Below are 25,748 nucleotides of genomic sequence, written 5' to 3'. Positions count from 1 at the left end.
CACTATCGCTTCACACATAAGACTAATGTGAATCAACTTTGTTTTGGTTAGTTTGCTACGTCAGTATGTATACATTAAGTGATAAAAATAGAGGGGCACACATGAGCCAAATAAACGTGCTTATGTGCCGAAACCTGTTGTGATAGAAACGGACAGAACTTTCTGGTAGACCTGATATAAATATCAGGGCCTGCTATCTGCTATCTTTATCCTCTGAAAATATTGGTATTAACTTCTCTAAATTTACACACATTTCATCCACCAACAAGGGTTCACTTCAGGCTACTGGCAATGAGTGGCCTTTTTATTTTTCACATTGGACCATTTTCGTCATGCAACTGGCATTGTATAGATAGAGGAAGACGTGATTCATCATGCAGATTACATAAACTTTCTGATTCAACTTTATTCAAAGGCAAGTTGCCTTTAAGACTCAACTTCAGTTCCAACTTTCTATTTTTTCCCTCCTATAAAAGGATTCATAAAGGTCCTTGGCTTTACACAGTGTGACTATTCACACCAAACACCAGGCTCACTGGCTTGACATTAGGAAGCGCAGCATGGCCAAAAACACGGATGCAGGGGGTCTCTTTCCAACTTTGAGTATTTGGAAACATTTCAGTTAGTGACCTCTCATTACAACTTCCAGCATTTGGTTTTAGATTATTCTCCTCTTTCAACTAGAGGTTTAATAAAAAGTATCAAAAGAAAATGTCTTTTTTAGAATGAAACATGGAAAACTTCCTCTAATCCTGCAAAGAAAACTAGACATTGCTACAAGTCATTTTAATACTTTTTTTTTTTTTTTTTAGTTCTGTGTTAATTTATGATTGATTTCCATGGTAACATTATGGAAAATATCCAGTGTACTGAACAATCTACTGCATTAAATGTCATTCTACACTTCTGACATGCACTATAATTATAAGATATGTATCTCTGCTTTTGAAATGCTAAGTGGGTTTTTGATACATACACCAGACTTTCCCCAAGGGAATATAAACCAATTATTTTTAGCCAGGATTTGATTATGTGCCTTCCACTAAATTTAGTTCAGTGTCAGAATTCACAAAGCATAAATGCCTGTATGGTCTTAAGCACTAGATTACCTTTACATCACCCTGAAAATTGCATATTTTGAAAAGTTATTCTCCTACTTTTAGAACTTGTTCCCTGGGTAGATGGGATATTAACAGTCAGTTGGAAAGTACTCAGCACAGAACGGTATCGTTACTGCATTTACAAAGATCACAGTTGTTAAGCATTATTATGAAACTATCACAGCAGAAAGTTACCATGTACAGTATTCATTTTATTATTCTTTCTTAAAGATTCTTATATTTTGATCCTACTAGAGTCGCTAAAATAATTTGATAATTACCAACTGCCTAGACTTAATAAGTATCTTCCAAATAAATTTATTCTTATTTCCATTAAAGACACATTCTTGAACTTTTTTCCCCATATTCTGAGCCATCAAGATTTAAAATCCCTTACAAGTTTTATAATCAAAATGTCACTTGCCAGTTTGCACTAACATAAGAAATGATAAATAGCAGTAATAATGCATGGTCTTGATTATACACGGAAAATGGGTATTGCCAAGGAGCGGATACTGTTTATATGGGACCACTACCGCCAAGAGCTTTCTATCATTTTATTTTTGGCCTTTACAACACATCTGTAATAAAGATTATATAAACCATGTATAAAGTATCAAAACCGCTATGATTTGATCCAGGTTTCTCATCCCATAAACATTGTCATACTCAGAGTGAGGCAAATACACGCTGAAGAACAGGTAAGAACTTGTCAGAGGTATAGATCAAGGAAGTCCTTACTAGTTTTGACACTGTAGCGTATGACGTCACGGCAGAGTTCCAAAAGCCTGTGATGTGGCTCTCCTGCGTCTCTCATCTCCAAATCCAGGAGCTCTTTCAGTTGTTCCGGAGGCTGCCATTCACAAACCTGGAGGGTTAGCAACGGAACAGCTCATTGAGCACCCGTGAGATCCAGGCATTGAATGAATGTCAGAAGCATGAACTAGCTTCCCTTAGGAAGCTTCCAGACAAGTGGGAGAGACAAGAGACGTAAATGTGCAACCACAGTTCAGCATGGAAAGAGCTACAACAGGAATATATTGTAAAAATCACTGAAACAAATGAGGAGCCTCAGCTCAGATTTGGAAGGTCGAAGATTTCCTGGAGGAACTGATATCTAGGTTGTTATGTAAAATAAGAGCAGAGTGGACCAAGCAAAGATTAGGAGGTGGGGGGCTGCAAGGGGGAGTCTAGGTGGAAGAAACAGAAGTGAGGAAGGCTGAAATATGAAAGATGAGCTCATGGCACATGGGAAGAAGGAAGTAAGTTTGGTGCGGCTAGAAGGTGCAGTCCGAAGAAGGGAGAGGTGAGCATTGAGGTTGGAATAGGAAATACCTGCTACCTACTCTCTGTGCTTATATCCTTGTGACAGTCTACTATCAACCTAGCACAGTCATTTCTCTGCTCAAATAGTTCCATATTTTTCAAAGTAAAGCCAAAGTCTGTACAATGACCTAAAATGAGCCTGTATAATCTGCTTACCCTGGTAGTGTTTCCTTTCTATCTCATCCAGCATGACTTGCCACCCTGGCTTCCTTGCTGCTCTTCAATTTTTTTTCTATTTATTTATTTTAGAGAGGAGAGGAGAGGAGAGGAGAGGGAGAGAGAGAGAGAGAGAGAGAGAGAGAGAGAGAGAGAAAGGGGGGAGGAGCAGGAAGCATCAACTCCCATATGTGCCTTGACCAGACAAGTACAGGTTTTGAACCGACAACCTCAGCATTCCAGGTCGAAGTTTTATCCACTGCGCCACCACAGGTCAGACCTCCTTGCTGTTCTTAAACACACCAGGCATGCTCCCAGCTTAGGGTCTTTGCACTGGGACCCTCCACCATATATCCTTCTAGCTAATTTCCTCACTGCATTCAAAGTTCTACTCAAATGTCACTTCCTCAATGACAGCAATCCTGATTCCCTTACTAAAAGACAAACTGCACATTACCCTATCTCTATCAATCTCCCCTAAATTTTCTACTCTTCACTTTTCTGTGGCACTTATCACCATCCAACATTTATTATTTCCTATATAATCAATATGAGAGCCAAGACATGGGTCTCTTCGCTGGTCCCAAGTAACTAACATAGAGCCTGCCATATAAGGGGAAACTCAATAAAGGTGTGATGAATGAATGAATGAATGAATGAAGAAATAAGCAAGACTCAGATTATGACAGGCTTTATGTGGCATGTCACAGAGTTTGAACTTGGCACTGAGGAAGCCTTTGGAATGTTTTGGACAGGGTGATGATACAATCATATCTTTGTTTTGGACAACAGCTTTTGTTGCCCTATGAGGATTCCAAGTAAAATTGGAGATAAAGGTTATTGTAATGAATCAGGCTAGAGAAGGTGGTAAGTTGGATGAGAGTAGATACGAGTATTTTTAGAGATATTTAAAACGCAGAATCAGTAGAACTTGGGGATCATTTCGCAGTGAGGATGGGAGACAAAATAACCCAGAACAATCCTGAGGTCTCTAGCATGCTCACATAGGTTGATGGTAGTGATGGGAGATGCGTCTGCTTCTGGACGGGGTAGGGGGGATGAGTTTTGAGAATATTTAGTCTAAGGCTTCTCAGGACATCCAAAAGGGGCACAGCAGTTGGTCGGAAGCTTCTGTGGAAGATGAGGAAAAGAGGTTCAGGCACACAGTGTGATAACTTCACATGGTTGACACAGCTCAGAGAGAACGAACCTACAGTGAAGAGGTTCAGAATCTCGCCTGAGCAACACCAATACTTGAGAAATGGGCAAAGGGAGAGGAGCTCATGTGTGAGGTGGAGAACACCCTTAAGAGGCAGGGAGAATCCTAGTGCTGTTAAAACAAGGAAAAAAGAATGTTCTAAGGAGGAGAAGACAGACGGTCATCACTGTCAAATCCTAGTGACAAGCCAAATTAGATAAAGACTGAGAAGTGCTCGTGGGGGTTATCAACAAGGAGGCGTTCTTGGCAAGAGCAGTTTGACTTAGGTAGGAGTGCAGGCCAGATTGCTGAGAGGTGACAATGGAGGAGGTGAGAAATTAGAGGGAGGAAGGGAGGGAAGACACTCTTTAAAAAGTCTGTCTGTGCAGGGGAGGAGAGAGACAGGGGAGTAGTCAGGAAGAGGGAAGGCTAAGTGGTGGGAGGCTGGGGGAAGCAGGAGGAAATACCGAGTTGTCCAAGAGGTATGGGATTAAACTCTGATGTCAGGACTATGACAGGCAGAGGTAAATCAAAAGCAACTGAAACAATGAAAAAGGATTAACTGCTGATACACACAACAACATGGATGAATCTCAAATAAATTTTGCTGAAGGAAAACAGCAAGACTGAAAATGGAGCTGGAGATCATTCTGCTAAGTGAGGTAAGCCAGTCCGAGAAAGATGAGAGCCCTATGATTTCACTCATATGTGAGATCTAATGAACAAAACGAACTAACCAGCAAAACAGAAACAGACTCATACACGGAGAGCAGCTGTTGGGAGGAGGGTTGGGGGGAGGGAGGTGAGGGATAGAGCAAAAAAGGACAAACAACGCCCTGGCCGGTTGGCTCAGTGGTAGAGCGTCGTCCTAGCGTGCGGAGGACCTGGGTTCGATTCCCGGCCAGGGCACACAGGAGAAGCGCCCATTTGCTTCTCCACCCCTCCTCCATGCCTTCCTCTCTGTCTCTCTCTTCCCCTCCCGCAGCCAAGGCTCCATTGGAGCAAAGATGGCCCGGGTGCTGGGGATGGCTCTGTGGCCTCTGCCTCAGGCGCTAGAGTGGCTCTGGTCGCAACATGGCGATGCCCAGGATGGGCAGAGCATCGCCCCCTGGTGGGCAGAGCGTCGCCCCTGGTGGGCGTGCCGGGTGGATCCCGGTCGGGCGCATGCGGGAGTCTGTCTGACTGTCTCTCCCTGTTTCCAGCTTCAGAAAAATGCAAAAAAAAAAAAAAAAAAAAAAAAAAAAAGGAAAAAAAACAGCAACAAAACGACAACGCAGTGACTGTTGGGTTGGGGTGGGGAAGGGTATAGGGGAGATAAACTGTGATGGATGGAGACTTGACTTGGGTGGGGGATGAACACACAACACAGTGTATAGAGATTGTTGTAGAGTTGGGCACCTGAAACTTGTAAAACTATATTAACCAATATCACCCCAATAAAATACAATTTTAAAATAAGCTACTTTGTGCTATGATTCCATCTATCCAACATTTTGGAAAAGACAAAACTACAGGGACAAAAAAAACCCAATGAATGGCTGCTAGGGTCTAGAGTTGAGGGGAGAGTTAGAATACATTGGGGTGTGGAGAAATCTGGGGGGTGATGGAACTGTTCTATATCTGGATGGTGGTGATGGTTCCATGACTTTTCACAACACGTAGGAAAGTACATAGAAGAGTAAATTTTACTAAATATAAGTTATAATTCATTAAAAATAAAAAAAAGGCAGCTGAGGAAGTATGTCTACCACAGAGGGTACTAGAAGTAATCATCTCACTAAGTGTGGGGTTATATAAGCAGTTCACCTTATTTATTTTATTTTTTAAATTAAATTTATTGGGGTGACATTGGTAAATAAAACAATTAAGCAATTCTATAACATGTCACCTATACATTGTGTTGTGTGCCCACCATCCAAGTCAAACCTTCCATTACCATATATTTGAGCTCCTTTGCCCCTTACTACTCCTCACCTCCCTTACCTTTTAAGGATACCCTGTTAGATCTCTGGCAAAGGAGGCTAAGTTAGTGGCATAAAAACCTTTCCCCTCCCTCAACCCCAACAGAGCTTTCCATCCACATTCACATAGATAGCCTACATATCTACTATATTCTGATCAACTTAAGGATCCTTAATTGATAACTTAGGATCCTAAGTCTCACTTTCTCATCTTTTCCCCCATTGGTTCCTTCTGTGAACACTTCTTTCTAGGCAAAAAAAAAAAAGTCCCCTTACTATGTCAAATGCATCTTGTTCTTTTGCAACTCCCTCTCCATATTTACCTTCCTGCTTTCTTCAGCTCACAGGGGCTGACTTCTCCCTGCTCATCGAAACCTTCCCTGACCTTCACATTCTACATCAAAGCTCAAAGGGCCCACTCCTCTGTGAAATCCCCAGCCAGTCACAGTCACAGAGCATTTATTACATTTTTTTACTGGGACCCCCTGTTCTATTTTCCAATGAAAACTTACTCTTTCAATTAGATTATAAATTCAGTTCACAGCTGAGCCTTTATCTTATTTTTCTTTATACTCCCCAAGGCCAGATATAATGTCTTACCCATAGCTAACACTTAGTTAATATTTAATGACTTAATAAAGGCCAATTAAAAAAATCTTACCAGAGGAGCAATGTGTTCCAAAGTAAAGCAGGGACAAAATATTTCACAAGTACAGCTAAGACCAGAAAATAGGCAATTATAAATATATCATCAGGAAATATCAGTGACTTTGCCTTGAACATAACTATTCAAAGTTCACTGGTCATTTTAATCTATTTTTGTATTAATTTTCCCAAATGCATGTGATCAAAAATTCAGAATAAATTCCATTTCACGTTTAAAATGTTTTTCTTTTTTTAAAAAAAAAAAATGAAACTTATTTCTGATAAACAGAACTGGAATAAAAATCTGTTGATCCATTTTTGGTAATACAATTCCATTAGAAAAGGTGATCAGTGTGAGAAAGGGTGATTTAGAGATATTAAGAGACACAGAGGAGCAGTTAAAGGGACAGACTTCTTGGCTTTTAGTGCCAGCTCAGATGCTCACTAGCTTGTGACCTTGGGCAAAATACTTAACCTGTGTGTGTGTCTCTTTTTCCTTTTTTCCTTTATCTCGAAAATGGAATTAACAAGGAGTACTTTCCCTTGCGGGGTGTTTAAGAATTAAATACACAGATACATATGGAACAGTCCCTTACAACATCATCTGGCTCATCCTACGTACTCTTAAGAGTAGATGTTGTTAGTAGTAGTTCTCACATCATTTTGAATCTGAATGTGGGCTTCAATTTGAAACCTAAAACCAATCATTGGTACCAGTCAGCAGTCAGACTTAACAACCCAAGATTTCTAAACCTAAGCTCAGACAAGCTCCGGGTAAGGACCCTCAGATGAATTTTAAAACATTTCGCACCCTTTCCACCTTCAGCTTGGTCTTTATTAGCTAAATAAAGAAGGTGTGCCAAGAACTGGAGAGCAAAGTGTATTTTAAGGACTATACAAGTCAGACCCTCAGGTAGTTCATAATCTATATAGTATTATCCAGAGCAGGAAGCTGCAGCCCTGTGCTTTGAGGCCTTAGATGCATAAGTTCTGGAGTCCCAGCCGATCCTCCAACAAATACTGGCTTTTATGAGTTCACCCTTCCAAGAGAGCAGATAGAGGGGCACAGGGACTGGTGCAAACATTTCCATCGAGGCAGCCCCTTGAGACAAAGGCATAGAGGCCATCAAAGTGTATGCTTCCCATTTCCCGTATATCTAGCCATCCAGATTTGGGGAGGGGGGGACACTAGTCTTTCCCATTCCTGAGATTTCTTTATAGGCTTCCACTTTTTACCTTCTCATTGACATCTGTAGCCTTCAAAACCACCTCTTCCATTATGAGCCTACAGGCCTCTTGAACAAACTTTTCTCCTGCTTTCGCATCGGTCGTGGGACCATTCAGTATGATCCCATCCACAAGAACAGTGTTCTTCTTAGTCGGGACTGCCTCCTGTTGACCTCTATCTCCTGGAAGCACACAGAGAAATGGTGTTTGAGAGATCATCTGAACTGACCACAGCAAAACACAAGGTAAAAAAGTGAATCGTCACCCCAGCTTCAAATGGCGTGCTTTGTTTTAATACCATACATTTGCAGCACTGACGCTGATGGTATCTTAGACAGTGCCCAACAGCAGAGTTAGAAAAAGAAACTTCTATGTTCTGTTCCTGCAGCATCTTGTTTAGCACCAGGGATTGTGGAGGAGCTCAAAAACGAAAAACAAGTGTCGGCCTGGCGTGCGGGGGACCCGGGTTCGATTCCCGGCCAGGGCACATAGGAGAATCGCCCATTTGCTTCTCCACCCCTGCCCCCTCCTTCCTCTCTGTCTCTCTCTTCCCCTCCCACAGCCAAGGCTCCATTGGAGCAAAGATGGCCCGGGCGCTGGGGATGGCTCTGGTCATGGCAGAGCGATGCCCTGGAGGGGCAGAGCGTCGCCCCCCTGGTGGGCAGAGCGTCGCCCCTGGTGGGCGTGCCGGGTGGATCCCGGTCGGGCACATGCGGGAGTCTGGCTGGCTGTCTCTTCCGTTTCCAGCTTCAGAAAAATACAAAACAAAACAAAACAAAAAAAAACTAAAAACAAAAATACACAACAACAACTAAACTCAACCCATTTGACTCCCTCTTGCAAACACCTTCCAAACATGTACAAGAGATCTTTGTAAACACAAGCTCCTCTTTCATGAACACAACCTCTCTTGTGGTTTTTTAAGGAATTGATCTTAAAAGTATTTAAGAAGTCATCCCTAAAGAAGAAAAAACAATCTCAAAATGTCACTTTTTTTAACTTTACATTTTAAGCTCCTGTTTAAATCTCCCTTTCTATCACAGACAGTGCTTTGTCCACGAGAGACACCCTCTCCACCTCCCGCCTCTTAAATCTCCTCAGCCATTTCCTACTGAAAGGGGATAAAAGGAAATGTGGAGCAGGGTGGTTGGTGTGCACCCATATATTTTTTTTTATTTATTCATTTTTAGAGAGGAGAGAGAGACAGAGAGAGAGAAGGGGGGAGGAGCTGGAAGCATCAACTCCCATATGTGCCTTGACCAGGCAAGCCCAGGGCTTTGAACTGGCAACCTCTGCGTTTCCAGGTTGACGCTTTACCCACTGCGCCACCACAGGTCAGGCTGTGCACCCATATTGAACGCCTTTAACCTCGTCCAATTTGCAGTTTAGGCACAGGCGGAAGGATGCGACAGAACACTTTTAGGATGGCATAATTGCCACTGAGTGACTAAAGGTTAAAAGTCAGCATGGAAATTAATATCTGAGAACAAAGGATAGCCCTCCACAAACACAATTTTGGCAGCTTAATCCAGATAGTTCCACCAATATCTGCTACAGGCTTTGATTTGATTTTTTTCTTTTTCTAATTAGTATCTCCTCCTTAAAATCTTCATGTCTATTTATATGTTGTGGAAATTGACAGGAACAATTTTTTTAAAGTGTTTTTCAGCACCACACCTACCACCGTGCCTTACTTCTACTTCGCAAAATGACCTTAAATAGGCCACAAACACTATTTCAAATGTTTTCATACTGACTGAGGGCTCTACCAGCATTAGCATTTATGACGCTGTTGAGTTTGTCTTCTCCGTCATGTGAAATGTTGTGATATAATTCTGTGGTTTATAAACCCTCTAATTCTCTTGCCGGCAACAAGCTCAAATGGTGTTTGTTCACGGAGGCGGATGAGATGCCACGGGCAGATCCCCCTGATCTGGGAAAGATGGAATCTGCCAGATCCTCAGTCTTTCATCCTCACACCGGAGGGCGAACCATCCATCCAGAGCTGCGATGTCAAAGTTTAATTCCACCCTTCGGTTTCAGTTCTCTTTCATGGGAAGGAATGTATTTAACATGGTTCAGGGCCAAGTGTCGAAGGAATGGAATTGCACATGAAGGAGGAAATGCCTTACACCTAAAGGCACGTTCCTCCCCTGAATTTTTAGGTCCTAAAAATAAACGGGAAAAGAGGGCAATTATTCAGGAAACCCTGGTTATGTCAGTAGGCAGTGCTATTATTAAACACACACATAGAAGTTAGGTGTTTTTTTTTACCTCATTAGTAGGATTTCAGGTTTTTATTGTCTAGGGAATAGCAGTCACTCTGTAGCCCTCTCGGATTAGAGCCTCTCTCTCTCTTTCTCTCTCGTTAAAAATGTCAAACATCCACTTGCAACCAGAATAGCAGTGAAATTGGAATTAAAATCATCTTTGTCTCCACAGAAATCAATTAAAAAATACCCATAATTCATACAGTTATCTAGAATAAAATACTATAAAAGTTGGGGATAGAGTATTCCTCTTTGCTCCATAAACGTTTTCTTTCTACTGTCAGCCTTGAGTACATGACTCTTCCTCTCCCTGCCCTTTCCCAGATCGGAAAAGAATCTCTGGAGATTATATAGTAGGTCAAGCTGTGACCTTTGGGGAAGCATTCCCATGACTTCCAATCTAACTGCCGGAGTTACAGTGGTTAACCATAAAGTCTTTCAATTGAAGGAATCTTCCACGTGGCCAGAATATAACTTCTTTTTATTATACCCTTCCCCGAAACTATCAAATGCTTAGATCAGTGCAGCAGCCTCTCAACTAACTCCCATCCTCCACTCACACCTTGCATGTCATGTGGATTCTTATCAACATAGCAGCTCCTACATTTCTTGAAAAAGATCATTCAGACCACATGATGACTATTCTACTCTAACCACCCAATGGCCACTTACCTCATTAAACCAAAGGCCAAGTCCTTATAATGACATCGAAGGCCCTAAATAGACCCCTTTCCCCATCATCTCTTGGACCTCAAACCTCAATTCTCATGACTGTCCTCTATGGTTACCGCTTTGGACTCTTCAATATTCTTTGACTCTTTCCTTAAACATCAGATTCTCAACAAGGCCTTCTTTGATAACCCTGCTTATACCCACAACCACTTCTCTCTCCAACTTTCTTTCTCTTCTTTATTTGACTCAAGAGCTGTGACCACCATGTGACATACAACATGCATTTAATCATTTATTTGTTTAAATATCTGTCTCTCTAACAGAGGTTAAGTTCCATGAGAGCATGAGTTTGTATCTGTTGGTTTCATCTGGTTTCTGCAGCACCCAGAAAGGACCTTGTTGATTCTAAGAGCCTGATAAATATTTGTCGGCTACTAAATAAAAGAAACCAGCAAGCCAGTGATCATGCCCTCCTCCTCTTAGATGCCGCTGCAGGTTACCAGACCTAACTGAGCAGGAGATACCATTGGCGAGGATGGGACAGACATAGAGCACAATTCATGGGTTAGAGAAGAGACAGTAGAACTGAAAGAACAACCTATGGAACAGGGTCAACTAGTCATAACTGAGTTTGGTCTCTGGAGTATCAAAAACCACTGAGTGAGATCCTCTCACTTTCTTCTCCTCCCATTCATTCTACTGCTGCCACTCTCTTTTCCTATTTCATAGTCATTTGACTTCTGAGAGTCAGTCCATCATCCAGTCTTACTCCATGAACCACCATTCCATATGTGAAAACCAGTCGACCTCAAAACACTCTGACTTCTGAATGTCCACCAATTCCTCAACGCCGTATCTTCCAAAACTCTACATGAGCACAGCTTGTGTTTTTTTTTTCTTTTTCAAAGAGAGGTACAGCTCTCCCTTGTTTAGCAAACAATAAATTCAGCTTCAACTCATTTCAGCTATTGAGAGGCAGCCTCTTTCCTTTGACTAAGATTGAATACATTTAATACAGATAAAGATCTAAAATGGTGCCTAGTACATGTTATTAATATTAACTAAATAAATGTTAGGTAATATTATTAGTAGGCAATATCTATTTAATATTTATTAAATACATAAATGCGTAAGAACAAAGTGACATTTACAATGTGACTCTAAGCTATGACAGTAGGAAGGGAGGTCTTCTCAGAGTTGTCAAAGTAATCAAGGTAATGAAGTCTAGACCAAGCGGCTGGTGAGTTATCCGCTGTGGAAGGGTGGGAAGAGAGGACCGCAATGGTAGGTGACTGTCACTGTGAAGAGAATAGAACTTCCTGCCGCAATATTCAGGACACAGATGACAGTCACGCAGTTTAGCCCAGAATGGGAGAGCATAGTTCAGCTGTTGGCATTCACAAGCACTCAACCGCTCTGCAAGAACTGACTGGCTGACTGTATCATTCTCATGCAAGTCATCTTATCTAACCCTTCTGCACAATCCAAAACCTCCCGCACGATCCAGTGGCTTAGACGGTGAGAACTGACTGGCTGACTGTATCGTTCTCATGCAAGTCATCTTATCTAACCCTCCTGCACAATCCAAAACCTCCCGCACGATCCAGTGGCTTAGACGGTGAGAACTGACTGGCTGACTGTATCGTTCTCATGCAAGTCATCTTATCTAACCCTTCTGCACAATCCAAAACCTCCCGCACGATCCAGTGGCTTAGACGTCGAGAGCGCTGAGTTCTAGTCTTACTGTGTCACTCCCAAGCTTTCTGATCTTGGTATAACACCACCTTTCTGTGCCTCGGTTTTCTCGTGTATAAAACAAGAGACAATTTGAGGACAGTGCCTGGCTGGTTCTTAGAAAATTCTGGAAAAGATTGACTAAGATTTCGACTTCTAAGTTGCTACCCAAAGGTTTTTATTCTAGGTTGGGACCCAGAATCTCAAATTTTAGCAAGCACTCTAATTTATACTAATGGTATGGAAATACCTATACCAATATGCAGGTGGGTTTAGGAATCACTGTTTGGCTGACTCTGAGGTTATGTTAACATGTTTTAATTTTTATGTGTTTATTTTAGTGATGAGAGAGAGAGAGAGAAGGGGAGGAGGAACAGGAAGCATCAATTCCTATAGGTGCCTTGACCAGGCAAGCCCAGGGTTTCAAACCAGTGACCTCAGTGTTCCAGGTCAATGCTTTATCCACTGCACCACCACAAATCTGCCTCATGTTAACATGTTTTAAATGTAAACCATATAGATATTTGGGGTTAAGACTTAGGGTTATAGAAGAACTTGAGGTATCAGGGCAGACTGCTGAAGTAGAAAACTTATCTTTCCTTTGGATATCTGTAGTAATAAATATAATAATAATAATATAAAAACTTCATCACTTCTTAAAGTGGCAACTCCATTGACAGGTTAAATGGCCACAATGTTTCTAATTACAGTGATTCCATTTTGTATTGTTTCTACAGGCTTGCAAATTGGTGGACAAATCAAGCCTCATTTCTCTTCCATAGGACTCTAGTCCAAGTATGCAAAAACATCTCTCAACTCTCACCTCCATCTCTTCTTTTCTGCCAGTTAAAACTGCTCCAGTTTTTTGAATGGTTTCTGATGCCCATGGTCACCAGTCTGGGCCAGTTTATTTTTATCTTAAAAATGAGGCATTGCACAGAACTCCAGGTGTGGTCTCACCCGCTTTACATCTGTATTTCCCATGCCCTCGTCACTATATTCCAACTGCAAGGCTTCCGTCAGGACCCCAGTTGATTCCAAAGCTTAAGGGGCGTGAGACCAGACCGATCCTGGCCAAATTCTAACTGCTGCTGTGACCTTACCCACGTTACTTAACTTCCATGTGATCCAGATTTCTCATCTGGCAAGTGAGAAAAATAGCCCTGCCCTTGGCATTGAGTCATTGGGAGGATTGGATATGCCAACGCATGTAAGCTGCTGAGCAAAGTGCCAGCAACAGAGCAAGAAACACAGTAAGTGGTAACTATTAATGTGACTCAGTCTCTGTGAACTTTCTTTTGGCACCTGCGTTACACTGTTGGCTCAGGTAAAGGTTAAAATTAATAGCCTTGGGTCTTTATGAAACAGACTGCCCGTAAGAGACAAGCTTCCCATCCAAGACTCTCATTGTTAAGAGCAAATTAGCAATAAGAACATAATGCTTGGTTTCAAAAGAATAGAAATGAGGAACAATAGATCAAAATAGATCAAAAGTGAATCGAGGTTGGGAGGATAAAGAACTCTTTAGAAAACTTGTGACAAAGACATTGGAGACCCAGGGACTTCTACAGGTCAGGTCTTAGAGAGCCCAATATGGCAGGCCAAGATACACATGAGAAGCAGAGCGTGGGGAAGCAGGTTTTATTCATTAATAAGTTCAGACGGACCTACTAGGTGCCAAACACTCTGCCTAGTCCCTGGGAATATAGGAGTACACAGCACAGAGTCTCCGTTTTCAAGTTGCCAAAAACCTAAGAAGAGAATATTTAGTGAGCCAGGGGGAAAGAAAAATAGAGCTTAAAAACAAAACAAAACAAAACAAAACCTGAAGAGACACTTCCCTGTTCCAGATTTTCTAAGACAGGTGCCTCTTCTAAGCTCAAAAAAGTAGATACCTAACTTAGCCGAGGCACCTGGCATTGCCAGACTCATACACTATTTGCATCCTTTTTAAATTTCACACACATTTAAAGCCCTTTTTGTTGTCTTAGAAACAATATGCCAATGAGAAGGGAACCATGGACAACCTACAAGGAAGAAGACTATAGCAAATAAACAAATAATTAAGAAATAACAATAATACAAGGCAGTGGCCACAGAAGCACTGAAAGTCTGGGTAACAGTAACAAATGCAGGGGTTTAATTTCTGGATGTAGTAGAAAAATGAACAAAAAGGACACAGACGTACATTTATTTGGGTCAGATGGGCAATACAGTTAATATACAGGCAGGTAGATACATAGTTAAAGTAATTGCAGGCCCTAATAAATGTTCCACAGAAAATCACTGGAATGACTTGCTAGAATTAGGACAAGAAGCTATTTTAGAGCCTGGTCAGAGGACAGCATCCCTGCAGAACAGACATTTGAATGGAGATGTGACAGAGGAGCTGGAGCCAGATGTGGAAAAAGACGCGAAAAGAGAACAGCCCAGGCAGAGGGGACAGAAAACGCAAATCATCGATAAATTGGCCTCTTAAAGAGACAGAAAGAGATCAATGTGGCTCCAGTGTAAGAATAGGAGAAGGAAGGGATCAAGTGAGGTTTGGAAAGATAGGCAAGAAGCAGATCGGGTAAAGTATTTTACCCTAAAAGCAACAGGAAGCTGCTTCAGGGCTTTAAACTGAGGAGTAACCTGAGCTGGTTTACATTTATACAAAACTACTCTGAGACCGTGCAGGTGACGGACTGTCGGAGGCAGACGTGGAAACAGTGAGGTTGCCTAGGAGGCCCCCGGAGAAGTCCAGGTAATGAATAATGGCAGCTCTGATCAGAAAGGTAGCAGCAGAGCTGTAGCAAAGCGGGAGACATTTTGGTGGTGAAGCCAAGAGGACTTGCTGATGAAGTGGGAGGTCGGGGGTCAAGCAAACGAAAGAATCTGAGGTGCTCCTGGGTTTGGGGTCTGAGACACCAGGGAAATGCTGGGGCCTATATTGATATCGGAATCGCTGGACAGGGGCAAATTGGGTAAGCGGGTGGTGAGGTAGGTACAGAGAATCAAGATTTTTCGCCAATTAGTAGAAAATGGTTATGATGGTATAGAAACAAGGGTCATATAGCTAGGACACCCATGGCAAAAAACTAAGCAACATGAAGTAGGCAGAAAAATGTGCGTGCGTGCGTGTGTGTGTGTGTGTGTGTGTGTGTGTCTGTGTTCAGGAAACCCCAGGGACTGCTGTTTGTCCAAGAGGCAGGGTCCCTACATAGGGAAAGGGACCGTTGACAAGGTGGCATGGTGACTGATCTCACAGGAACTGGAACAGAGACGGAAGAACTTAGACGTTACCTGCTAGGTATCAGGAAGCCACAGAGCTTTTGATGGATAGCAGGGTGCGTTAGAAAGATGGCAGTGGGGAGTGAGGTAGGGTTCAGACGGGAAATCAAGACTGGAGGTGGGGAGATTTGATGGCAATAACCCAGACCAGAGAGAGGGAGGAAATGAACTAGATCAGAGATGAGATAGTAGGGTTATGTTTATTTTAATCTCTCCCCTACACAAGTGTTACTGCAAACTTGGAGCCAGACATCCCACGTCTTTCCAATGAGCCTGCCACTGTCCATGAACAGGATACCATATTTTTCGCTCCATAGATGCCATTTTCCCCCAAAAAAGTGGAGGGAAAATGCATCTTATGAAGTAAAAAATATGGTATTTTATTAAACACTTTAACACACCATTTGATTCAGAATATCTTTTTTCCTTTTTTTTTTTATAATATTTTTAATTCATTTTAGAAAGAGAGAGAGAGAGAGAAAGAGACAGACAGACAGACAGAAAGGAGGAGCAGGAAGCATCAATTCCCATATGTGCCTTGACCAGGCCAGACCAGGGTTTCAAACTGGCGACCTCAGCATTTCCAGGTCGACACTTTATCCACTGCGCCACCACAGGTCAGGCAGAATATCTTTTTTCTTATTTTCCTCCTTAAAACCCTGGGTGTGTCTTATGGTCAGGTGCGTCTTATAGAGCAAAACGTATAGTAGATTTTCTATCCTCTGGTAACTCTGTGTTCTAAAATGATCTTTAGATGAAAAAGTGACAGAACAAGATTGGATTTTGTGCATCTATGCATTGGCTTCTTCCTTGCAAAGCATGGATGAAAATATTACCTTCTTGGGAAGTGTCATGTTCCCGTCACCTAGCGTTTTACTTTACGAGGTCCCGTTGTCTTAGTATCTGGGATGCCCGTCAAATAAGTCAGATTTTGCTGAAACATCGAGTCATCTACTTCAACAAAAGAGCCAAGTCCATAAACATCCTCTATTCTCTAAGAGGAAAAGTTCTGCAAAAGGGAGTCTCAGAAAGCCAAAAAAAAAAAAAAAAAAAGGCAGCTGTCAGTGCCCTGACAATGGCCAATAAATGCATGGAGCATCATAAATCTTGTTCATTTTTAATTAATCTTGTTCATTTTTAATTTCAAAAATAGTTGCCTTTCACTAGGTACCAGGCCAGGAAGTGAGTAACCTGATATTTTCAGGGGAATGGGTTTTCCAGAGACACCTACTCCTATTGCTTGAGTAAACAATTGTTGACAAGCTTTGTGTGTGGCTATCGTGTGTCTTAGGTTGTCACGTTGGTAGGCAGCTCTTGAAACCACCATCACCTACCATCCTACCTTTAAACATTATGAATGTTTCTGATGGGTACAACTTCAGTTTGCAAGGGCGTGGGTGCAGTTGGGCTCCAGGAGAAAACTGGATTTGGCGTACCTTTAGAGTAAATTTCGTCCCAGGCTAGAGATCTCGGCTGGGGATGGTTTCATTTGGCTCCCAGGGGGCCACCACTCCAAGGTGGCGTGTGTTCCCAGGACCTGTACTCACTGTGCCTTCCTCCTCTTTCACAAGCCACTGCCAGTTCCTGTTGCATCTTCCCCCTCTGCCATCTTGGCTTCTTGTGTTCTGATTCTCTACCCTGCTTCTTATCTAAATATATTTTCAAATCATCAGGTTTTACTTGTGTTTTCTGAAATTGACTACTGAGTAGGCAGAATGCCCATTTTTTGTTCACTTGTTGGCTTGGTGCATTTTTGGCCTCATCAGCATTGAACCGGAACCACCTTCCCCCCCAGGACGCTGTCCCGGGCAGCGCTGTCATTGAGGTGATCCCCTTCTGTGGATGTCTGCAAGTCCCAAGCATCCCAGGTCTCCAGAGTTGCCGCCATGGCTCCAGTGCTTTCCAGGGGCTGATTATTTAGCTTTCTCTCCAAATTCTGTGAGTTCTCCAAGATCTTTTCAATAAACTGCCCAATGGAGTGAGTGACAGTCATTCCGTATTCTTTGAAAATGGAGGACCATACTAATCTTCTGAATAACTCGGCTTTTTTAGCCATTTCAACTAAGGGAGGTTAAAACCAACTGGACACGCCTTACTAAGTATACTCTCTGGGCGCTGACAGTTTCCCATGTATTTGTATTGTTCTCCAAAGCTTGAAGGTCACCCAGTTACTGTAAAAAAAAAATATATATATATAATGTTTCTTTCTTTCTCTTTAAAAAAAAAAAAGAGTTCACTTAAGTATAAGGCTGGATGCTTGAGGTCAATGGATAGAGTTGTTGTAGTAAAAATAGTCTAATACTGCCAAAAAAGAAACACAAAGCAAGGCATTGGTGTGACTTCATCTTTTCTAGTAATATGGCACAAAGGAAACAAACATACAAGTACACTTACAAAACAATGATAAGTCAACAGTTATTAGATACTTACGATGATTAGGTACTGAGCTAGGCACCTTATATGAATTATTTTATTTAATCCTCATAATAACCTTATGATGAAGATACTTTTATTAACTCCATTATGCAGATAGGGAATTTGAGGCCAGTGAAATGAAAAGAATTGCCCAAAAAACACAAGTAGTAAGTGGTAGAGCCAGAGGTCAGAGCCAAACAGCCAAAGTTCAGATATTGTATTGATTATTACTACATTTTCACTTTTTCACAAAAAAGCAAATAAGAAGGTACTGTTTCTTGTGCTTCATCAACCTCACTAAACTATTAGAACGCCTATTTTGTATACTTCTAAAGCCATAAGTGATTATCTTGGAACTATGTATTAAATTGCAATGTGTGGCAATTTAATATATAGTTTTAAAACCAATTTGTTCAAGTGTTGACTTCAAGATTTTCAATGTATTCCACTTAACCAGTCATTTAAATGAAAATTTAAATAAATGCTATAAATGGTTGCCTCATTTGCATGATCTGTTGATTAACTCAGATATGAGGCTCATCTGTGCCCACTGTTCTGTCTCCCAGCTTAGGCCGTGGGAAGATCATCTTCTAGGTGAGTGAGGACAATTACTCTCAGCTCCTCACACGTGCTCTGACATTCACACATGGCCACCCTCCAATGCAGAAAACTACCCTTACCAAAACTCTTTGGTGGAATTTATTAAATGTCACTGGAAAGAATATACTAAGAAGCTGCTTAGAATAGCAGTAGGATGCAAGATGCATCTCTAAGAAAAAATAGGTGGTGTAAACCTCCTTCTAAGGAGAGAGGACTCTGTTATTAGCAGGACAAATGTGTTGCTAAGTGGGGGTTTAGAAGTTTGGGGTCAGAGATAAATTGCTCAATGATGTAGATTTCCTTCCTCATCCTTTATGCTGCACAGAATTAGCCTTACTTACCTCCATATAAAATCAGAGTAAATGTCCTAAAATTTTTACTTGGCAGCCAACACAGTCACAGAAAGTACATTATAGATGGTGCCACTGACATGACAAATGTAGGAGCTCTGGGGGATGCCAGCAGATCACATCGCTCTTGTGATGCTGATAAATGAAGTAGTCACAGAGCATCACATAAGCAGATCATAAAGACATTGGCACAGGTTATTCCACAGCTGAGACCCACTGATGTCTGAGTTTGCATCCGTCTAGAATTTATGCCAAGGTTGCTTTTGCCAATTTTGTGTAGGATCATGGGATCTTAGAGAACTTGACAAGCATTTACAGATCATTTAGCAAATGTCCTCATTTTTAATTTGAGAGAACTGAGATTTAGTGGCATACACATTGTTTGATGCTTAGCTATCCCCTTCTACGGGTCTCAGGGCTGTCCACACTTCACTTTTCATAAGCATATGGAACCTATTTCACATAATAATAGCTAGCAGTTGTTTAGCATTTACAATGTGCCAGGTTTTTAGTAAGTCCTTCATAAACACTAGCACATTCATCCCACATAACAACCCTGTGAAGATACAAACAACTAAAACTCACTCTGGTTAAGTTAAGCAGACAAATCACTTATTGCAACAGTTATCTAGAATTGTGCATGAAATGACCACAAAACTGAGTAGCTTAAGATAATGATGATGTATCATTTCTCATGATGTTGAGGCTTGTCTGGGTAATTCTGCTGGTCTTGCCTAAGCTCACTCACACAATTGCGTCAACTTGTGTGTTGGCGGGGAGCTAAGCTAGCTGGGAAGATTGAGATTGCTGGATCTCTCTCTCCACATGGGTTTTATTATTAAAGAGATTAGAGGATGCTCCTCATATGGTAACAGCAGATTCAAAGACAGTGAAGTCAAAAGCTTCAAAGTCTCTTGAGGCCTAAGATTGAATGTCAGACATTACTTCTGCCATTCTCTGTTGATCAAAGTGAGTCACAAGAACAACTGGATTCAAAATAGCTCACATCTTCAGCCTTGGCTGGTTAGCTCAGCAGTAGAGCATGGGCCCAGTGTGTGGAAGTCCCAGGTTCAATTCTCAGTCAGGGCACACAGGAGAAACACCCATCTGCTTCTCCACCCTTCCCACCTCCTTTCTCTTTATTTCTCTCTTCCCCTCCCGCAGCCAAGGCTCCATTGGAGCAAAGTTGGCCTGGGCACTGAGGACGGCTCCACAACCTCCGCCTCAGGTGCTAGAATGGCTCCGGCCACAATGGAGTAACACCCTAGATGGGCAGAGCATCGCCCCCTAGTGGGCATGCTGGGTGGATCCAGATTGGGTGCATGCGGGAATCTGTCTGACTGCCTCCCCACTTAAAACTTTGGAAAAATACAAAAAAAATTAGCTCATATCTTGATTACAGAAGGCAATGTCACATTAGAAAGTGGTAAGAATACTAGGTGGAAGGAATTTGAGACCACTTTTGCAATCTATAAAGGTTCACTCTTTGACCACAACTTATTCATATTCCTCCCACCAACAAAACGTGCTCAGTTCCATCCCAGGACCTCCAAGAACCTTATCCCATTATGGAAACAGACTATATGTCCAGGATCTCCTGATTTGCATCAGGTCTACAAAGAGATAAGACTGTGTAGTGGCAGCTGCTCTTGGTCTAGATACCCACAGACTAAAACACCAGTTATTAGACACCATCTACAATATACAAAACGTACAATAGTGAGAAAGATAGGATAACTTCCACTGGTACCGTATACACTGTCACTGGTCCACAGCAGTTCTGAAATCTAGCCAGGTACATATGGCTCATCCTGAATGGAGTCTGAGTCTGCCCTCTGGGGTGGTTTTCTCACCCATTATTCTCTGTGGCTTTGGGTTCTTCACTCTGGCAGGAGTCAAGCAGTAGCCCAGTTTCTCTGACAGTCTGCAAAGTCAGACTGATATAGTGATGGATATCAGTAGACACGTCAGTGCATTGTAGTTTGTCTTCACTCTCTTCACCTCTCATGGTTCTGGATCCCCAAGGATGGCAGCTCCACAGAGAAACTGCCTTCTTTCTTCAGCTCCTTTTACACTCACACTTTGACAACTCTGCACGCCCGCATTCCCAGACTCCCCTGCACGTTCCAACTTGTCCATTCCTGCCAGCACGTTGGAAAGGTTGGTTCGTGACTTTTTTCTGATTTCCAATTAACCCTTATGGAATATTTCTTCCTAAGAACTCCCACAATTGTGTAATAGGCTTAATTTTTGTCATACATTCCTCATATTCCTCCTCCATAGCATTCTTTATGTATATAGAATATGTTATTATTATTAATCTTCTTCCATAGCGTTCCTTATGCAGAATATGTTATTATTATTCATCTTCACCACAGTTACACAGTTATATACATCCCCATTTTACAGACGAGGACACAAAGTCTCAGTGAAGTAGGTAGGGTTGCTATGGCTACACAGCTGAAAGATGTCAGAGCTTGTATTAGAACTCAGGTTTATCTGATTGCTGGTCCTATGCATGAAAGTCCTATATTCTATCTTCTGGGAGATAAAAAGTTGGAATAGTTAGTGCATTAGCAAACTGGTTTCTGGGGGGGGGGGGAAGAGCCCCAGATTGATAGCAGTTGCCTATTTCTATGGCATAAAGACCCACCAAGCCAATATGCTGTTATGAGGTAGCTTCAGCATACCATGGGGCAGGGAGCTAGGAAAACAAAAGTTCTTCGGTAAGAAAATGTACTAATTGTTAACAAAATGGGGAAGGGTGGTCCTTCAGGTAAATCACTCGTGTGCAAGCTTTCTGATTTCTAAGTGCTAGGACCTTTACCTCTTTGCCTGTGACCTTTCTGTTGTTTTCCAAACATGCTCTGCCCACTTACATGGCAAGCCCAAAGCTCTGAAAAATCAATGCTCATACCTTAACAGCCCTCGAACCAGTAACTGACAGAAACTAGTGTTTAAACAGCCAGCACTCCTTTTACTTGAGATACCTCTGAGATGTGTATTTTTTCACTAACACCCAGCATTACCCAGCAGAATTAAGCTTTACTTACCCACAGTGATACCTGGCTTTATAGTGTATTCTCTATTGGTCTCCCTGGAACCACCTTCCAAAGCTACTACTTATACGCCAATCCTCGACTCGGGTTCTGTTTCTGGAAAACCCAAATTGAAACAAATGGCTACCATTTTTTGAATGTGTGCAGACCAGATTGTCACTGCACTAGGCAATGACATTATACAAATCTTCGTAACACCTTTAGAGACAAGAATCAAACCCTGAGAGGTCTGAAATGAGACTCAGAGGGGGAAACTTGATGAATGTCACATAGCTGGTATAGTAAATAGCAGAGCTGCTATTCAGACTACGGCTGATGCAGTTATTTCTTCTTTTTTCCAGTAAACCATTCATTCTCTTTCACGGGAGATTGGACTGACAACACATGAAACAATAAGATAACAATTAGCTACCAAGCTGGCATAGTGTATTGAACACTTTTGGGCAAAACTGTCATCATATGGATGTTCCGCAATTACTTTCTAAAATTCTCTTCTGTTGTGCCATTGAAATATAAGGCCACTGATGAATATTAGAAAATTGAATTTTTTATAGATTTTCTTTCTCCTCTATCACTGCTTCATACAAATTAGGTAAAATAGCACTGAGCTGATGGCATGACAGTATGCCATGATGAAAATACATATGAAAGAAATGTGTTCCTTGAATGTATTTTTTGGCCCACATAACATCTGAAACAACAGATATGTCATAAAATATCAATGAAGTCTCTATTGATTTTGTAAGTCAATACAAAGTATTAGGAGATCAAATAACACAGCATTTAGAGTGCTGAATTGGGAATAACCTCATCATCTAAGAAATTCAAACAAACGAAGGTCTTAGCAATATATTTAATAGGCAAAAATTGAAATGTGGAAATTTAAAATTTGCCAATGCTGCAGCTAAATCGTCAAAACATGTTTTAATATTTAATGATGGCTTGCTGACATCAAATAATTTAGTTGGTCTATAATACATTTTCCCCATTAAGAAGCTCCTGAATTCTGAAAATTTTAAACATTGTGCAACAGCATCTCAGATGCTGGTAGAAACGAACAAATAAACAAAAACCCAACGCTGACTTAAGCAGTATTTTGCAGGGTTGACTTCTTACTTTTAATTCTGTGCTCTGACAATATGCATAGAAGGAACCCTCTGGAAACTGGGAGGGGGGAGCGTTAGTCCGACCCTATCACTACATAGTTCTGTAAGTGGTACTTTAACCCAGGGTCGTCAAACTTTTTATAAAAACTGCCCACTTTTGCAGTGCTGGTCAACCTGGTCCCTACAGCCCACTATTGGGCGTCCCAGCTTTCATGGTGGGTGTAGCAGAACAACCAAATGGCGCCACGATTGGGCCAAAATGAAAGCTGGAACACCCACTAGTGGGCTGTAGGGACCAGGTTGACCAGCACTGCAAAAGTGGGCAGTTGCTTTTTTTGTTTTGTTTTGGTTTTGTATTTTTCTGAAGTTGGAAACGGGGAGGTAGTCAGACAGACTCCCGCATGTGCCCGACTGGGATCCACCCAGCATGCCCACCAGGGGGCGATGCTCTGCCCATCTAGGCCATTGCTCTGTTGCAACCAGAGCCATTCTAGCACCTGAGGCAGAGGCCACAGAGCCATCCTCAGTGTCCAGGCCAACTTTGCTCCAATGGAGCCTTGGCTGCAGGAGGGGAAGAGAGAGATAGAGAGGAAGGAGAGAGGGAGGGGTGGAAAAGCAGATGGGCACTTCTCCTGTGTGCCCTGGCCCGGAATTGAACCCAGGACTCCTGCACATCAAGCCAATGCTCTACCATTGAGCCAACCGGCCAGGACCTAAAGTGGGCAGTTTTTATAAAAAGTTTGACTACTTCTGCTTTAACCTCTTAGTTAAATCATGCTCTACAAGATGACTTGCCCTCACTCTGTCAACGATTCTAAAGCTAACGCTAGTTTTTTTTTTATTAAATTCCTATTCATGTACTTAACATAAATCATCTTCCAACATTTCGAAAAATGGTCCTCATCAATGCTTTACAGCAGTAGTCCACAACGTTTTGTTTTTTTCTTTTTTTTTTTTCTTTTTCTTTTTTCTGAAGCTAGAAATGGGGAGAGACAGTCAGACAGACTTCCACATGCGCCCGACCGGATCCACCTGGCACGCCCACCAGGGGTGATGCTCTGCCCCTCCAGGGCGTCGCTCTGCCGCAACCAGAGCCACTCTAGCGCCTGGGGCAGAGGCCAAGGAGCCATCCCCAGCGCCTGGGTCATCTTTGCTCCAATGGAGCCTTGGCTGCAGGAGGGGAAGAGAGAGACAGAGAGGAAGGAGGGGGGGGGGTGGAGAAGCAAATGGGCGCTTCTCCTATGTGCCCTGGCCAGGAATCAAACCCAGGTCCCTGCACGCCAGGCCGACGCTCTACCGCTGAGCCAACCGGCCAGGGCCGTCCACAACGTTTTTTGGGCCACGGACCGGTTTAACATCAGAAAATATTTTCACAGACTGGCCTTTAGGGTGGGACAGATAAATGCACAAAATAAAATTATGTGACCGGCGTAAAACCTGTGGTATTTTTAAATATAATTGTCGAACTTACAAGAGTCAAGAGTGAGTCTTACGGATGTAACAGAGGGAATCTGGTCATTTTTAAAAAAATAAAACATCATTCAGACTTAAATATAAATAAAATGGAAATAATGTGAGTTATTTATTTTTTCTCTGTGGACTGGTACCAAATGGCCCACGGACCGGTACCGGTCCGCGGCCCGGGGGTTGGGGACCACTGCTTTGCAGAACTGTGAATCTCTGTTTCGGGAGCACGATGCTTGCTCAGGGGAGGAAATGATGGAGACGAGCAGGTGGTCCTCAGACCCACAGAGCCTACTTCAGGCACAGCCAAGCTACGCTATCTCAAAAGCATCTCTATACAATTTTGCTTAAACAAAGAGGTTTGTAGGCATAAGTTAATGAAGGAACCCTTCAGCTTCAAATGACTATTTGATTGATTGACTTCTGACACCCATTGCTTTTCCCTCTTTAAAAAAAAAAAAAGAAAAACTTATCCATGAAGCCTCACCTACCATGGGACACTTCATCAGCAGACCTCATACCCAGCTTGGTGAATCTTTATCCTTGGCAATCACACAGCTCAAGCACAGTGTCCATGTCAACGACAGTGGCTGAAACAACCAATTTCAGTTGTTTCAAGGCTATTTATGGCTCCATTACTTTAATGACACCCAGCTATACTGAGAAAATATAGTATCTTTATTTTAGTTCCTAATTAATCTTGTGAGTACCCACTGCTGGAAGGAGGTAACAAAATTTACTTTATTTAGTCCAACCTACTTAAAATTTAGTCAGCTATAATAAATTAAACAGTCCTTTTAGAAAATGCTCAGTTTTACTGGGTAAACGTGCTTGATCCCTCAGATTCCCACTTCCCTCTCTTTTTTTTATTAGACTCTCTTTTTTTTGTGTGTGTGACAGAGACAGAGTCAGAGGGAGGGACAGATAGGGACAGACAGACAGGAAGGGAGAGAGATGAGAAGTATCAATTCTTTGTTGCAGTTCCTCAGTTGTCCTTTGATTGCTTTTTCACATGTGCCTTGACCGTGGGGCTACAGTAGACCGAGTAACCCCTTGCTCGAGCCAGCGACCTTGGGTCCAAGCTGGTGAGCCTTGCTCAAACCATATGAGCCCACGCTTAAGCTGGAGACCTCAAGGTTTCAAACCTGGGTCCTCCACGTCCCAGTCCAACGCTCTATCCACTGCACCACTG

General features: G+C 42.2%; 1 protein-coding gene across 2 annotated transcripts in view; it reads right to left on the bottom strand.

Annotated features, from left to right (window-relative positions):
• Positions 1 to 25,748, bottom strand: part of GADL1 (glutamate decarboxylase like 1) — a 190,167-nt gene that overhangs the window by 150,976 nt on the left and 13,443 nt on the right. For both annotated transcript variants that reach the window (XM_066244752.1, XM_066244754.1), the window contains exons 2-3: positions 7,623 to 7,795; positions 1,842 to 1,968 (exon numbers count right to left, since the gene is read on the bottom strand). In XM_066244752.1, the coding sequence (XP_066100849.1) occupies positions 1,842 to 1,968; positions 7,623 to 7,795 (300 nt within the window). The remainder of the gene's footprint in view (positions 1 to 1,841; positions 1,969 to 7,622; positions 7,796 to 25,748) is intronic.

The sequence above is a fragment of the Saccopteryx bilineata genome, chromosome 10 (assembly GCF_036850765.1).
Source record: "Saccopteryx bilineata isolate mSacBil1 chromosome 10, mSacBil1_pri_phased_curated, whole genome shotgun sequence".
Classification (NCBI taxonomy): domain Eukaryota; kingdom Metazoa; phylum Chordata; class Mammalia; order Chiroptera; family Emballonuridae; genus Saccopteryx; species Saccopteryx bilineata.
This window is presented reverse-complemented; position numbering and strand designations above follow the sequence as displayed.